This window comes from Etheostoma cragini, chromosome 11, assembly GCF_013103735.1.
Source record: "Etheostoma cragini isolate CJK2018 chromosome 11, CSU_Ecrag_1.0, whole genome shotgun sequence".
Lineage (NCBI taxonomy): Eukaryota > Metazoa > Chordata > Actinopteri > Perciformes > Percidae > Etheostoma > Etheostoma cragini.
The window spans coordinates 5857097-5874704 of NC_048417.1; the positions used below are offsets into that span (position 1 = coordinate 5857097).

Consider the following 17608-nt stretch of genomic DNA (forward strand, 5'->3'; position numbering starts at 1 on the left):
GGGGGGGGGGTTAAATAGTCAGTTACACCCAGAAAAAAACTGGATTGCACTATGATGACACTGTTTTGCAATTTGAAAAAACAGGAATTGACATTGCATATTTTTGGATGTTATTACAAAATTGTTGGCTGCATGTTAAAGGGTGTTGTTTAGGGCCCCCAAGGTTGCCTTCAGCCAAACCCATTTCGTTTAAAATGGTGTGTGTGTGTGTGTGTGTGTGTGTGTGTGTGTGTGTATTACAGCACCGAACTCACACAAGCAAATCTTCATGATCAAAATAAAGATGGTTTGGTGGAGATGATTGTGGAGTTTGGAGGTGTCTTTGTGTCTTTGTTTATTTTGTATCAACACTCTAAGTCTCTGCTCCTAGTATCTGCTCCAAAAGTAATGTCATCGGTTTTGAACTGGGCACAGAAAAAACAAAAACAAAGACAAATTCCGGTTGCAGTGCTAGGCGTTCCTTGCATATCATATCGCTAAAATGATTCTTATCTGTCTCCAGGCGGTCGTCAAAGCTCTCGCAGGGAAGGAATCAGGTCATGAAAGAGATTAAGGCAGAAAAACTAACTTTCTTTCTTTCTTCTAAAAGATGTCTAAATTTAGCCCACAGATAGTAGTACTACAATGTTAAAGCTGTCGATAGACAAAGATATACAGTCTGCAAATATATGAAAATGGCAATCAACACTAAAAGCTAATTTACACTTCTAGATAAAAAAAAAAAAATACAGTTTATATATTATTTAAATTTCTTCCAAACCTTGACAGATTGAAATCCTGATCCTTCAATAAATCAAATAATACATCTTCTGCGTTTCTGATCCCCCAACCAAACTTTTGAGTGGGACGATTTTGTCTCGACACCTTAACAAACACGAGCGTTTTTGGATGACTCTAGGACGTCAAAGAAAGCCTTGGTGGGCGAACTCGGCTTGGGCCAACGGGGATCCGGGGGGGGGAAGGAAAATTGGGTAGGAAGGGAGATGTTGCGCTGTGGTTTTAACGCTGGAGAGACTGAATAAACCTCCCAGAGAATGGGAATTGGAAAAAATGAAAACATGATTAAATCTGTCTCCCAGCGTTTCGCTTGCATTCTCACGAAATACTGAAAGACGAGTCATGAATCAAGAGCCAACAGGCAACTTCTGTCACCCCAGTGAGATGTCCTCCTCTCACATATTATGATACTGAGTTGACAGGTGAATTATGCTGAGGTTTTAAGGGCACGTAAAAGTAAAACCCACGTCTTTCAAAAACAACATCCTCATAATCAGCCCATCAGGATTGAAAAACAAATAAGACTGATACTCCCTCTCCTCCGAGCTGCAAATGTTTGTCAGAACCTAAAACGTTGTTCTTGACCTCTTTCTTCCTTCTGTTCACTTGTCTCATGTGTATGGGTTTGTGTGTACATGGTTCAGATATCCCAAATACCAAATTATATCAAATTATAGCACACGACAGAGTGTTACCACATCAACTCTGATTGCTAACAGGCCCTGGATGTTTTCAATAAACTTGGAAAGCAAATCCACATTTTTCAGCAGCAGTGAGCCACAAGCCTTTCAAAATATCCAGTGCTGCCTCATAAAGTCACGCTATGAGGCGAACAGTCCAGCTTTCTCAAAAAGATCTGCCATTTTAAGGCGGCCATAAATAGCTTGTATCATTATCAGGTCTGTACATCTCACTCGTATCCCCTGAAATTGCTTAGGTTCCTTTCTCTAAAGGCTTTTTTCTTTTACCTAACAATTCACGGGATCATTATCTTATATTCTAGGCGTGCCCCCACTCGAACACCCATCCTAGGCTTACAGTATGTTTTGACTGGGATAGCCCCTGAGAGTCAACCTAAGTGATCTTGTTGGACATATACAAAGACTCTGTGTTTGAGAATCCACCCCTGTATACAGGGATCCTCTGTCTAAATGTTTATGTCACTGTATAGCACTGCATGAATCCAGTGTTTTTAACTTTACTTTAAGCCATGTAGGAGGTCTTTAAACACACTCTTAACACTTTACAGAACATTGCATCTATGTAATCCCTCCACAGACTCAGGCCGTCCCTGTCTGTGTAATCCTATTTTTTTAAACCACATCATTCTCATCTTAAGTTTCCTCATCATTTGACCCTGTCTCTGTAGTGTTGTCTGTCGTCATTTCTTTACCTGCATTTCCCTAACATCTCAATGTATGGTTTCAGCATAAAAAGGGAAGCGGATGTAAACATGAGGTGAGTTACACTCATGCTTACAGTGCACGTTCTCTTAAATAACAATTAAAATTCTCTTATAATGGAACAAACGGTATACCCCATATCATGAAACATATCTGTATCTGGCCATCTGTACTAGCAATAACCGCCATAAGGCAAAATGAGATAAAACCACACCACATGCCACCAATTCACACTTCCAACTTCCTTCTATTTTGACGTTGGTTTTACCCTGCAAGTTGTTCTGTAATACATTTTGTGATGTTGTGTTTGTTATGTCCTTTTTTATTTATGTAGCCTGCTGTTGCTTATCTATGTATCGAGGCATACTTCACCCCATCTGTCCTGATTGCAAAGCACTTTGGGTCAGCTTATGCTGTCTTAAATGTGCTATATCAATAAAGATGGCTTGACTTCACCATTCATCTCATTGTCTCTCCAGCTTTAACTCTTTGGATTCATTTAGGGTTGTTTGAATGGGTCTTTCATGGGCAGCAGTTTGTGTCCAATATGCTTTTAGAGCTCTTATTAATCATTTCTGCAGCAGCCTCCATAATTCTCCTTGTGTCTTCAACACATGGACAACTGAAGTCTTGAAAAATTAAGAATTATTTGTGACAATCAATCACTTGTATGCCTATTTACACAAGACTAATATCATCAAATGAAAGGGCCTCTTTGAAATATGGTGAGTAATCGGATGTACTGAACAGATAACGCGCATGCATTGATTAATGAGCACTATTTTTTATGAACCACAGGAGGACTCCAGTAAACACTCGTCCTGTGCCATTAGGGTTTTATTCATTACTTAAATGACTTTGTAATTTAAAAGATATTTTGCCGCTACGAATCTCTCAATCAAAATAATAACCAAAGATGGAGTTTGGTGATGTTGTGAAGTAGCGTGGGATCATGGGAGTTGTTGTCTTCCCTACCATTATCATTGCAGTCAGCTTTGTTCAGGAGGTGTTACTGGAGGGCCGAATTATTTCCTCCTCTCCAAAATTGATTAAAAACGGTAAAAACACGGAATAAAGAAGCTCACATTAACACATGTGTGTTTCTTCAACGCCGTTTTAGCAGACTCAGGTCAGAGCCAAGCTACTGCTAACGTTTGCTCAGCTTTTGTTTCTGATAACTTGATATCTTCTGATGACCAAACTCCTTCATCCGGTTAAATGATATAGTTACTAGTGCTGTCGGTTAAACACGTTATTAATGGCATTAATGCAAACCCATTTTAACAGCGTCAATATTTTTTAACGTTCCTTTTTGGCCTAGCAAACTTTGTAGTTTTTTCTAATGCTGTTGCAACAACTAGTATCATTAGAAAAACTACAACACCACACTGGATCTAGTAACAAAACAACAGGCACACCGCAAAAACTTGTTTGGGCTTGCGAGCTAGCCAAAGAGTAATAACGTTACGTTTTGGGTGGATGGCGAGCGTGAGACAACAAAATGGATGCCGATAAGATTCTGTTCACTCTAATCGAGTGTCTAACTCGAGAAATCAACACCCTGGTTGGAATAAACAGATTGTAACCTGTCATACTAAAGGTTATGTCAAAGATGACTTCATTGAAAGTAGAAAAACAAAACACAGATCCAATATGTGACCTAATAATGAACAACTGACTGTTTTTTTTTGCAGAAAGGAGAAAGTTGGCATACACTAGGCCAACACTGCATATTGTCAGAGATGTATCACAAGTCACATCAATGCCAACAGGGAAAGGGTGGGACAGGCTGTCTATGACAGGATGTTTGACGACGGTTAAAAAGCATTCAGGGGCGTCTGTTTTAACTTCACAACCTTATACCATTTTAATGCAGCAGACAAGCGTTGGACATATTCATATGGGACAACTATCTTCGGTTAATAGCTGACTTCTACAGTTGGTAGAGACACCAGTCTGCAGTATGGTTAGAAAGCTACAATTATGCACAATTACATTACATAATTACATGTTATCTTTCGCTTCTTCTTTTCACCTACACGTGGACTCTTTCTCTCTCTAACTTTCTTCAATGAGTCAAAGTTTGAAATGTTTTTTTAACATCATCATCATTGACTTAATAAAGAACCCTTGTCAGCGGACCGGGGGCCAACAACTTTTAACCCAGGTCAGGAGGAGTGTCATGAGGTTGGCTGGTGTGTGTTAACCCAGATATAGAACATGCCACTTTGTCAGTAATCAGAGGCAACCTTCACATACACATCAATCAATTATACTGCAATTAAAGGTGTAGTCCATTGATTTACATTTCCATGAAGTTCACAAGAGGCAGGATAGTAAAAACTAAAGCAGCGGTGGCTGGTGTTTCCTGCCTTTTTAATGGCAAGGTCAGGTTAAAAAATAAACAACACTTGACACATGTAACATCGGCATCTTTTCACTGCCAGGAAAACACTCAACAGCTTTGTAACTCCATATTCCCGGTTAGTAACTAAAATGATCTGTAAAAGCTGAGATCATTGTATAAGACTTGACAAACTCCAGAGCCACAGAAGGCATTTTACAACACACTCTGTATGACTGACATAAACGGACATTTATTTGTGTAAGATTGGCGAGGAAGCAATGTGCAGCCAATATTCTAAAGATGTTAATGGGATCATGCTCATGATTGCAGGAAGCACAATGCACAGAACTCAAGATGGCAGACGTCATGAAGGGACCTGTGAAAACACTGAACCATCTCGGTAAACGTAAACCAAAGAGGCTCCGCTAACGACATGTTTCAAAATCGTCTTGTCCATTGTTTTCTCATTTTTTAAATGAGTGCTCCCCGGGCTACAACAAACTTCCTGTTCTTCCAGCTAACAGCTATTTACTGCATATTTTTCTCAGGACACAATGAATATCTTCAAGTGGAGGACAATAACCAGCAGACTATCTACACAAGGTAAGTAACATAGCATTTAATCATTAATTTAGGTCAAAGAGAGATTCCTTATTAACTGCTGAGAAAGCACAATGAAGGAAACTGTTGGTCTACAGTGAGTGCAAATCTACAGTGTGACAAAGCAGCAGTATTTATGTTGGGATGGGTTGCACATGGGCTGTGTGATGTGACATGTGATTTTGATCCTGCCCTCCATTGCTAAAGGGCACAGAACGTCTTTTCAGTGTGCCTGAGTACTTCTGCTGTCAACTGAACTGAAGGTGATGGAGTGAAGAGACAAGCAGAGCCGTAAACACTGAAAGATTATATATGCAGATATATGCAATGTATAAATCTGCACAAAGAAGAAAAATAACATGTGAGACCATTGAAATCTCCATGACTGTCTGAAGATAAGAGAATGACTTGAAGTTTTCAGTAAAGTTCAATGTTCTGCGAAAAAACAAAAGAGTGCAGTAGTTAAGAGCTTCCGACAGTGTGGGGCTGATGGTTCTCTGCCCCTATGGTCAAGAAATAGTCGTATAGCGATGGAGTCTAATCACCAAAGACTTTTTTAGTTCACCCAGTGCTGCAGAAAGAAACAGTTTCATTTCTGTTTTCAGATATCGCAGATAAAGGCTTCTGAACCAAACACTACCCAATCAGACATGTTTCAGCAGTAATGCGAACTGGAATTGGGGAGAATTTAACAACATTGGCCGCCAAGAGGACACTGTTTACTGCTGCTAGCCATGTAGCTACTACAGTTTACAGCAATTTCTACAACAGGGTAGGAAATTAGCGCCATTAGGTAACTTTACCTTATATACCAGCCACAGTGGTGGGTGGATTGTAAAACATTCCTTCCAACGGATTGGACAGCGTTTGTCAAAGAGTGCTGTTGCTAAGTAACAATAATGCACAGTTGAGTCGTGTAACATTACTGCTAATGATACCCAACATTTCCGGACTTTGCTGCTTTATAAAAAAAAAAATTCAAATACCAAAATGATGGAAGGCTTTTATTGTGAAGAACTTATGGGAAATTAAACCACTTAAAAAGCCTGGCTTTCACCACGCATATTTCCATCAACTCCTGACTTTTGTTGAGTGGTTTTCAGCGATAGTCCATGACAACATGTAGTTGAGCTGAGGTACAGAGAAAAGGAAAATCCCTAAAAATAAACATGGCGACATATCCCCGGCGTTAAGAGGCCCGCCGCGGAGTCAGCGGTAGCTGTTGAGGGCAAAGTAAAGAAAAAGAGTAGGAAAATTTGAACAAGTGGTGCATTGATGAAGGGAAAACAAGGGAATAGTTAGCCTAGCTACCTTTGAAGACCAGTCCATGCACTGGACTTACTGTCAAACCTACACTTCGTCACAAAATGCAAACAATTAGTGTTGATCATATCAAGTGCAATGCCATAAAGGTGGGGAAGATGGGACTCCAGGAGCAGAGTGTGTACAAACCCAGCAGGTAAATTCTACTGACTTTAGTAAAGGACACCAGGATGAGTATCTTTGTATCCATCTACAATGAAGAATGTGTTTTTCATCCACACCTGTATCTTTTATTAAGTATGCCATAATAATTCTGTTTTGGGCTTGAGAAATCTTTCAGGAGTGAAAATGTTTGTTAACCATGGTGACTGTAGCTTATCATCATCTCTGAAGATGGTAAAAGAAATCTTTCCCATTTCTTTACCTCTAAGCACAATAAATCTTGGAAATGAAATATGTGTTAATAATAAAAAATAATGTATTGAAGCAACTCAAAATGTGATGAATTTCATGATTTCTATAAATTAGAATTCCGGAAAAAGTGGCTGGTAAAAAATATAAGTGGCTGGCAAAATTGTGCATCTACCAGACACTGTGTCTGGTGTGTAAAAAAGTTAATTTCCCAAAAAAAGGCTTTTATATCAAATACTTCATCAACACAAAATGTTTCAGGAGTAATGTGACCCAGAATTGGGGAGAATTTAACGACACTGGCAGCCAAGATTACATATTTTACCTCCGTTTACATGTAGTTACATGCCACAATGTTAACAACGCAGTGGGTGAAAAAACCCACTCCAGTCCTGCCTACTTGGAGCAGATGACCAATCATAGTAGACTGGATAAGAGTTGGGTAAGACTAAGCCAAGAGTAGAAAAAAAAACTGAAAAAGAATGTTTTCGCTCACAGGGACTTGTCTAAAATACAGTTACCTTGTTATTTTAAGTTTTGGCAATGTCTAACATGACAATCAAACAATAACAGAAAACAGAAAAAGCATAATATGCCCCACAATAGACAACAGGATCTGAGGCACCGTGATTAAAATCAGCAAAATGCATGTCCACTCTTGTGTCAGATTTATAAACATATTCTCTCTAACACCTTCCTCATTTAAATGGAAAGGGGTGTGAACTGCAACATGCACTGAACTCAACTTTAGATTTTAGAATCAGTCTCTCTTTTTAACTTTTACTTCTTTTTATAGAACTCTTTTCTGGCAGCATAAAACCATGTGTTTGCATGTTCTGAAGTATGCGTGAGCTGAACACATTCTCACTGCATGTTCACCTCATTTATCAACACCAGTTTATGGGTGAGAAATTGCATGTGCATAGTTTTAGTGTTTATGCATCAATAAAGCATCTGGCCCCAGGTGTTTGATAGGAGATGGACATGACTCCACTGATATTTCACATGTGCTGTCTGTCTATATATAAATACAGTCAGTTTTAAGTTTAAAACCATTTATTGGAATGTGTGATGTATTCTCTTCCTCGTAGGAAACTAGATAGAGACATATGCTGACTGATTTTGTCCCCTCGCGATAAATCACGTCCTGTACACATGTACTTACTGTGCTCAATGTATCCACCAGTTGCATGTTATCTTTGAGATTTCTAGGACACATCCTGAGGAAAGACATTTCTGCATATTCATCACAACTGTCTTTTAATGGTGAACCAGACGTACCACTCCAAATTACACAAAGCACATAATCAACGCTGGGGAAAAGTTTATGTTTAGAAATGTCAAGTTGTAAAAGTCCTTTAGCATAGTTTAAGGAAACTGCTATCTGAAGTGATGACATGATGGCGCAACTGCGGCACTTACAGAAGTAGACAAAAGGGTGTGAGAACAAGCAGCGTTGGAATGTCACAACTCCTCTGACAGGATGTAACACCTTAATTCATTCTGTAGGTTCACACTGCAAACAACTTGGCAAATTACATTCTGCAGCTACAAATGTTTTGACGTATTTTGCTGTTGTATGTTTACCTTTCGTTACATTCAGCATTTTGTTGGGTTAACGTTGCAAGCTATGTAAAAACTAGCTGTGTAATAACAGTACATGTAATAACAGGTTGCATGAAATACATTATAGAAGCACGGCTGCTATATGCCGTGCTGTTCATGAAAAATGAAATTTAATGAAGATGTCTCATTAAAACTTGGTGTTGGAATACAGTCTGTGCACATTTACGTCACTACATTACTGACTAGAAAACTAGTCTCTGATCCATCCGAGATTTAGTGGGGTTTTTTGTTGTCTGAGAGAGAGCAACCATTGAGTGCAACATGTCCATCTACAAGACCACACAGGCAAAACAATGCACAGGAAATGAACCAAAAAGTAACAGAGACAGGGACACATAAATTGTAACAACATCAGTGAAGCTTGAGGCAACTAGGAAACTTACTCAGCAGCCAGTCTGCCAACACCTCAGCTAAAATGTCTGTTTAATTCAAAGAAAACTATCATCTGTGGCTGGTGGAGATGTTATATGCATGACTCACACATAATTCCACATGACTCATCAGGTTTTCAAAGCCAAGCTGCCTGCAAGTATAATAAACTTACAGTGTGGAGACTTGAAACTTTTTAAAAAACATTTCATAATTCTGTTTTGCAGTGCTTATTGTGCATGTTGCTAATAGAAAGGGTGGAGCAAGTTTACAAGGATTGAGGATGTGTTATTTCCTAAAACCAGATTGCTGCATGCTTCTCATTCCTGCCTTGGCTCTAACATGAACTGCCGGCACATTTGCATATGTTACTCGCAAATTAGTTTCAGTTTCAACGATTGTAAGTGCTAGCAGGTATTTCACCTGGGCTGATCCTCACCTTTAAAGTAGCTCTTGACTCTCAGGTAACCCACGCTGAGGCGAAGGACCGACAGCTTATCCAAACGAGTGCGAACCTCCCCTTCAAAGGGCAGAAGGTCCGTCAGCCGGTCCAGTTCCCCATTCAGCCGATCCCGGTGGCGCTTTGAAGGGTTTGTTTTAACAACTTCATTGCCATCAGAGACCTTCTTACTGTGGAGTAAAAAGAAAAACATATAGGTTTATTGGTTATTGCGGTGTTAAATATGCAGATTGATAAAGCCTTTAAAGCAAGACTGATTCAGTTCAGGCCTGACTAACCGGCCCTGCCAGAGCATGCCATCTGTTGTGAGGTGCACTGTGACACATGCCAATTAAACATTAACTTTTAGCAATACTCCAAACCGACTCACGGAATTAAAACGCAGCCGCGAATGTAAATCAAAATGCAGTTCAGGTGAGTCAACAGAACATCAGCTCCCATGATGAGTGAAAGATATTTTTGTAAGACAAAAATGCTAAAAGAAAGAGAGAGAGAGAGAGACAGACAGAGAGCTGTGAAGTATTATTTTATTTTTATAATGGTACAAGATACTTTCGTTTAGCTTGGAACAAAACGGTGAAACAGTATCGTCTGCACAGTGCCTTTGCAGACAATACTGTTTCACCCAGGGCCTAAAAATGCACTACCTAGCTAGAATAAAGAGCACTGAAAAAAAAGAAAAACCCTAGTCTTGGCGGTGCACAGGACATCGAGTCGACGTTGAGTAACGAGAAACTCTACCAAGCATCCCAAACTTATCTCCATAGTATAACAGTTCCACTTTTAAAAAATAAATAAATCACAAAATATAATGTTGACGTCTTAAGATGGTTCCTTTTTCACACCAATCAGAGAAAATTCATGTTCTTAGTAAACCTGGTTTAATATGTATACATTTTTTCAAAGACAAAATTTGAACATCCAAACAATTCTTATTTGCTGGACAAAAAACAAGACTTGAAGAAAGAGAAAATCCAGCACACTGCTCTTGCTGCAGCATCACCAATTATTAAAGGAAACTTTAAAGACTAGACTAATTTAAAAAACTAACGTGTTGGCCCCTCTGGACCTTAGTCAGAAGTATGTTGCAAATAAAAATTGACATTGGCACAATAGTTGGCACAGTATTTACCAAATACAAAGATGCTATCTACGGTACTGAAGGTACTGCTGGTAGGTCAAGCGAACAATGTGTAAAAGTTTGGATATCCGGTATTGCCCTAAACTGGTAAATATCTTATTGTTTTCAAAATATTAGGGGCAATTTTTGCCTCTCAATCACATATAATATTAATAATAATAATAATAACAACTTTTATTTATATAGTGCCCTTTTTGAAGGACACGTTCTGTAAGATCATTCCTACCAGGAAAGAAATAGCTAAAGAAATTGAACAGATGATTATCTAAGTATGGAATAATTATGACAAAGTCAACCAAAACGATGATAGCATGAAAGATAGCTACTAGTACCCCCCATTTATAACTTACTGGGTCAAATTAAGTATCTCATAATTTAGTGTCCAACAGTCTTAGCGTTTTGTGTATTTATTTGTTAAATTAATTGAGTCTTGTGAATGTCAAAAATGCTTACATCCTCAAATGATCAGTCACATTAGGCCCGCACAATAAATTGTTATAAATTCACAATCTTGACTCACCCTGATCTCAACTCACGATTTAGTTTGTAAATTAATTTTTTATATCTCCACCCTGGCCCGGGAATACCTTGGGATCCACCAGTTGGAGCTGGTTGATGTGGCTCGGGAAAGAGAAGTTTGGGGTCCCCTGCAGGAGCTGCTGCCCCCGCGACCCGATACCGGATAAGCGGTCAAAGATGGATGGATCTTTTTTTTTTTAAATGACTTTGGTTCTCATTTAATTTTACGAGCTGAATGCATCACAAACGCTACTGCTTTCTATGTGAGTTTTAAACAGAGAATGGAGACAACCGCAGGACAGAGAATACTCCAGGCGGCTTTCCCCAGTGACCCGACAGCTGGTTAGTAAATACGCAGGAACACCAGAATCAGGGGGAACGTGGATTAATATGTTGATTAATACTGGGATGTCTACACAACTGTGTGAAGTGACTGACTTCAAACTGAGTTATATTACACAATACGTTTTCTGACCTTTTCCAATCCCCCGACCAATAACCCATAGTACAAAAAAGACTACAACTAATAAAACCTAAACAAAACTAGCAAACACGCTTTAAAAACAAAGTGAAATTAAATTGAATCTGAAAACAAAAAGTCAAAATGAAACAAAAATAAAAACTAATGAAAAATGCAAAACTATGATAACCTTGGTTTGGTATTGCCAGTTTTTGTTTTGTCATGGTCAAAAAAATCGTGGCAGAGAATCGTGATATGAATTCTTAGCAAAAAAATCGTGGTTCATATTTTTCCCCGAATCATGCAGGCCTAAATCACATGCATCAAAACTTCTCTGCAATTAAGTACCAGCTGCCGGCTTAGTTACCATCTCCTTTCCTATGCCAGACCAGAAGGTTTTAAATATACAGCGGTTGCAATTTGCAGGAGTGGGGAGTCTAATGAGGTAACGAGGTTATTTACCAAATGAGATGAATGTGATGTTAATAAGCATGGGCCGATCTGTTGTTTTGTTTAACAACGTTTAATGAACAAATCCTGAAGTGCACAGCCCTCTGCCAAAAACATGTCTTTAATTTACGTGCTAACAAAAGCCTCTTTGTGTGCACTGTGAAAGCAATTAAATAATGTTTTGAAATTTGAATGATCAAGGTTAATTAACTTAATTGGAAACTCAAACATTTACTTGGCCAAAATTCCCATCCTGAGAATGAAACTGATAGTGGATTCTATTTTTTATTTTCATTAAAACAAGAGTCTACAGCTGTTTAAACTGACTTGAGACCCAGCTGACAGCAGCAGGCTGACAGAAGACTGCTGCTGTCCAGTTGCATACACGTACATGATGTAGACACCCAATCACTGTATCCCTCTCAGAGCAGCAAGCAATGCAAATCAAGACCTAGCAAAAATAAATCTGTCTATGCTTGATTGAATCTGTTTATATGAAAGGCCCTTAAAATACTTTTTGACACTTGTGGATTCATGCTTCATAGAAATATTCGTGGTTACATACTGTATGTACGTTCCGCATAGTTATGACACAATAGTTAGCTCATTTTTACAAAAATGGGGCCAAACGTGAGATACAAGGTAATGGAGCCTTTTACACATTGTCGTGTTTCTTTAGAAATAAACAATGGACTAGGGCTCAACACAAGCAATGGCCAGATGGCCTGGGTCCAGTAAAAAAGTATGTCAGGCTAGTTGATAGGCCAGTCTCTGGCCTGCACTGGCCAGTGACTGTGGCTACTGTGGAAGGCAGCAGCCGCCAAACTTAGGGTACTGGAAAACCCATCATGACAGGACCCGACAAGCAAATAATAACACAATCCAGCAGATGGTGAAGTTAATCAACCGAGCTTACCATATTGTGAAGAGTGAGCCCCCTTCCCTGATTACAAAACATTTGCTCTTCTCACAAAGAATGGTAAAGGCAGTGACTCTTAGTACCTCACCAATGTAGGATGTCAAAGGTAAGTTACTGAGCAAGCTAACTAATATATCACCGCAACTTTATTCATAAATGATAGATCCAAAGTACAACTGCTTGACTTGTGTCATGAGTGAGTTTGAGTGTCATGTCACAGCTAGCAACCAGCCCACATTAGCTAGCTAATCTATGTCTTTAGTTGAGCTAAAGTAGCTACATGTAATTATTTGCTTTGAATGTACCACACCAGGTAAGATTACACTTATGACTAGCTAGCGCAAACTTTAGAATGCCAATTCAGGGCTTAAAGTAGGAAAAAATTCACTTCTTGGTAGAAGAATTCCACAGTATTTCACAGTAATTCAACAAATTGCATTCACTAAGCAAAACTGTTTTTGTTTTGGATCAATTCATACTTCTTCCAACCACAAGAAATCATACGCTGGATGCCATGGTGAGCCCTGAATGAACAAAAAGTGTCTTTAAACGCTTCAGGTCCAAGTTCTTCACTGTCAAAGTGACACCAACATTAATGGGAGTCAATGCAATGCTTGTCAGTCTCAGAATATCCCCACAAGAGGAAGGCTTTAGGATGCTCGCCTACCAACTTGATGAAATCTGCTGGAATTTCTGTCTGCAAGAGAGCAATCCCGTAAGTGGAATGTCGTGGATATAGACTACTATCAATTTATTGCGAAGCCTTATATGTGACCCTTAAACATGCTAATTCAGATGTTCCTAAGCTGACGTTTTCTGTAATCATTTATTAAGAGGAACCAATCAGTGATCTTTATCAGGTTGGCCAAATCTGATCACATTAAATCAGTTTGTTTCTGCCTTAAAATGCATCCTTAGCGTCAAACTACTTATCCAGGCCTATTACCAAAGCATACAGTATCTGCAGTTTCAGCTTGCAAATTACCTACCTAAATTCCGCTTTCAATTTCTCTCTTTACCGAAACTTTGGTAATGATAGGCTATAAAATGTCCTCCATTGCCACTGAATAGTCTGCAGGGAATGCAGCCTGAACTTGATTGCTGGCTACAAACCCGAGCTGTACCTTCTCATAAATAGAGCAGGACTGATCTCACTCTCAAGAAATGTCTAACAGAGACAAAAGCCAGCATTCAGAACCCTTTTTCCCAACTTGATTTGCTATGGGTCACAGGGTTGAGCAGCAGAACTCAAGACGTTAATTGTAGAAATTAAGGCATATGTTTTACCTCATCTCTCAATTTCTATTTGTTTTTTTCTTATCTCAAGAGCAAAAGAGAAGAGATCTGAACCCAATCACCTCTGTCTCAGAGTCAAGGCAGGCCATGTTGCACTCAGTCTGCTGTAATGACACTGACGCACATTTGTCTGCTCGAAGCAGGCGGAGCGTCTGCCAGATCCACAAGGGATGACTCTGTGGCTCAGAAGTAGGAGTGTACTTTCTATACAAGTTTGGCTGCTGGAAAACCCAGACTGCAAATTTGGAAATAGGATAGTTTACAAAAACAGGCCTCAGCCTACAAAGAGCTGTCCAGACAGAGAGGTAAAAAAGAAAATGGAGAACAAAACGTAAACAAAGGCAGTTGTATTTATGCTCATGCTGAGACAAAAAAAACATCCTTGTTCACTCCACAGAAAATTCAATAAATTATGCTTTCCAGTTGCATGTATAGCACAAAACAGTATTAAGAAAGGGAATAAAAAAATCAAGGTCAGATATGATCTTTATCACTTTGCCAATAAATTGTTAAATATGCTGCATCCGGGGGCTTCAAAGATATGCAGATGCAAAAGCGTGAAACAAAAGTTATGTATTTTGCTATGTTCTGGAGCGATTGTGGATGCATTTAAAAGAAAAACATCTGGATACACAGTTATGGAATTGGATGCAGAAGTTTCTATAGATGTTTTACATTTGTTTGTTTCTTGCCGGTGACTGTGGGGGGCACCGTTGGAGTCCATTGAATCTACCATCCTCTGGGTGGAAACAAGCCACAAACTCTTTAGGAACAACTTACAAACACTGGCTTCAGGTCAGCTCTGCTCTTGGGCTGGACTGGTTTGGGCTGAACTTTCTGGCCAGAGTGGTGCTCTGGGAGGCAGCCTTTTCTGCTGTACAATAGGGAAGGGAGGGCGGCACGCTGGTCGCTTCAATTAGTGTCACGCTCGGCCCCTCCAGGATTTCGGGATGTCATGATCGCAACAATTCACACAAAATCAACCAATCATCGTGAATTTTGTGCAACTTCAACCAATCACAGCAGTCCCATGTGCCAGGCTTTGAGTAAGTATATGTCTCTTAAGAGCCACTGAACAAGCAGTATTGAGAACGGTTAGACGTAACACACGTAAATTGCCTAATCATTTCCTTATTTCTGCTATGAAGACGAGATGTGTGTGACTTTCACAAAATATTTACACAATGAGATTTTTGATAAATGATCATCAATAATGTGGTTATAACGACTAAGTGGGTAAAGGCAAAAAAATAGAACAGTTACAACAGTCTGGTGAGTTCAGACCAAATGACATCACTGTAATGCAGCCTTTAAAACCAGGAAAAGACAACCCATATGCCATATTACGATATTATCAAATTATCCAAAATCTAAGACAGTATCTAGTCTCATATCAAGATATTGATATAATATTGATATATTGCCCAGCTCTGCTTTAACATCTTGTATTTACCAACAAAACGTACAGCAAAAGACAAAATATGCTAAATATTTTCGGACAGTCTTGCCAACCTGTATACATTTTAACATCAATGTACGCTGTAACGATGTTTCACTCTAAAGTCGCTAAAAGCTGCCATTGTTTTAATCCTGTCAGTTCAATGCAGCAGGCAGGGCTAATAAATTGAGGACAGCTACGTTCGTTACTGTAAGTGCAATGATGAGTTAAAGTCCAAAGAGTCCTTTATCAAACCATGTGAATGGCCAGGTTAGGAAATTACCTTACAATGTAAATGTCCTGTATTTATATAGCACTTTTCCAGTCTTAAAGACTGCTCAAAGCGCTTTTACATGTACAGGGAACATTCACCATTCACACACATTCATACACTGTGGCTGGGCCTGCCGTACAAGGTGCCACCTGCTCATCAGATAAACATTCACACACATTCCCACTCCGATGCGCAGCACCGGGGGCAACTCGGGGTTCAGTGTCTTGCCCAGGGACACTTCGACAATGACTGCAGGGGCGGGGATCGAACCACCAACCTTCCGATTGGCAGGCAACCACTCTACCACTGAGCCACAGCCGACGCAATGTAAAGATATTCAATAAATTATTATTTTTTTGTCTTTAATCCCCCAGCCATTTTCTAATTATGCAACATTTGCAAGATCCTGAGCCTTTTTGGTAAGGTCCTAGGAAAACTTAGCCTAGAGTAGTTTTATTCTCCCCAGTACGTTTCCTTTTTAATTTTAAAGAAGTACAAAAAGTATACAAAATCGCAACTCTCGCGAAACTTCATTGCAACAAAAGAATAAAAGACATCACAACTTCTATAGCAATTTTTTACCAAAGTTCCAGCAACATCGGGCATTTTGGGCTGCAACAACCTAAAAAAAGTCTGTGAAATCCTGGAGGAATGCACGCTGTGTTTTCTAACTTTTAGATACCGCTCCACAGTACTCTGCCGGTATTCATCATGACTTTGACCTCTGTACAAAGCAAAATTTGTTTTCCTACACTTACACAGGAGCAACTAGGGGTTCCTTTAGGGCACTTCACCACGTGGACAAGAATAGCCGGGGCATCGAACCTCCTACCAGTTCTACCCACTGAGCAACAGCTGCCTCGTTTGCTTTGCCCTAATCCACCACACAGTCAAGGCTGCCTGATGATATATTAGACTGATAAAGAAAGAGATATTTTAAAGAGAGAGATATGAGTTTTACTTAAAGCTAGATTGGTTTCTAACTTTCTAATACAGCTTTAACATACACAACAAACAATGGCATTATATTTTTTAGCTGTGCACAAAGGTTTTATTTCAAGCTATGGCATAGATGTAAACATTTTTCTTAAAAGACTGTTAGGCATTGATAAAAGTATTTCCGTGAGGACTCGTCTTTGAAATTGAAACAAAGGGCAAAGAACAAAGAGCAACTTTGTTGCTGTTCACTTGTATTGTTTTGGTGTTCTGCCAAACCTCTTATCAGCATGTCTGCCTGTGTGTGTGTGTGTGTGTGTGTGTGTGTTTGGTCCATTGAGATTACTGTGCAAAAAACCCCCCAAAAAACACATTTGCACTGGTGAAGCATATTATGCCTTCTTTTTTATTGTGCTTTCTTATTAAGGATGCCATTGTTTGCTAAAAAAAAAAAGCTTAGTCACACAAAGCATTTCACTTATAATCCACGTACTCAGTGTGTATTGAGTACACATTACCACTGTAATCACGGGGGGGTGGGTGGGCTTTTTATAAGCCATATAGACTATAATGAACTCATATTTTAACAGTAACCTGTAGCAGTAATGCTACTGCTGGGAACAATACTGTACAGGGCTAAAATAAACAAGAAGGACCAAGCAGATTCCACTTTTTGTGTTGTTATAACACAGATTATAACTATAGTGTGTATTCTGCAGCGGTGCAAGTACATCAAGACAAAAGCAATGCAATAAATCACTTTCAACTTGGGAGACTATAGTTTGGGTAGAAATGTGGGCTTGTGACGACATGATGGTCCCCATGGGGAACTTACAGTGGCTTGCATAAGTTTACACACCCACGCTAAAGTTGATTAAAAAGAGGAATAAAAAAATATATATATATTTTGTAAAGTTTT

General features: G+C 39.2%; 1 protein-coding gene across 1 annotated transcript in view; it reads right to left on the reverse strand.

The window, feature by feature from the left end:
- Positions 1–17608, reverse strand: part of LOC117952598 (aryl hydrocarbon receptor-like) — a 39828-nt gene that overhangs the window by 18620 nt on the left and 3600 nt on the right. The window contains exon 2 of the mRNA XM_034885002.1: positions 9236–9426. Coding sequence (XP_034740893.1) covers positions 9236–9426 — 191 coding nt within the window. The remainder of the gene's footprint in view (positions 1–9235; positions 9427–17608) is intronic.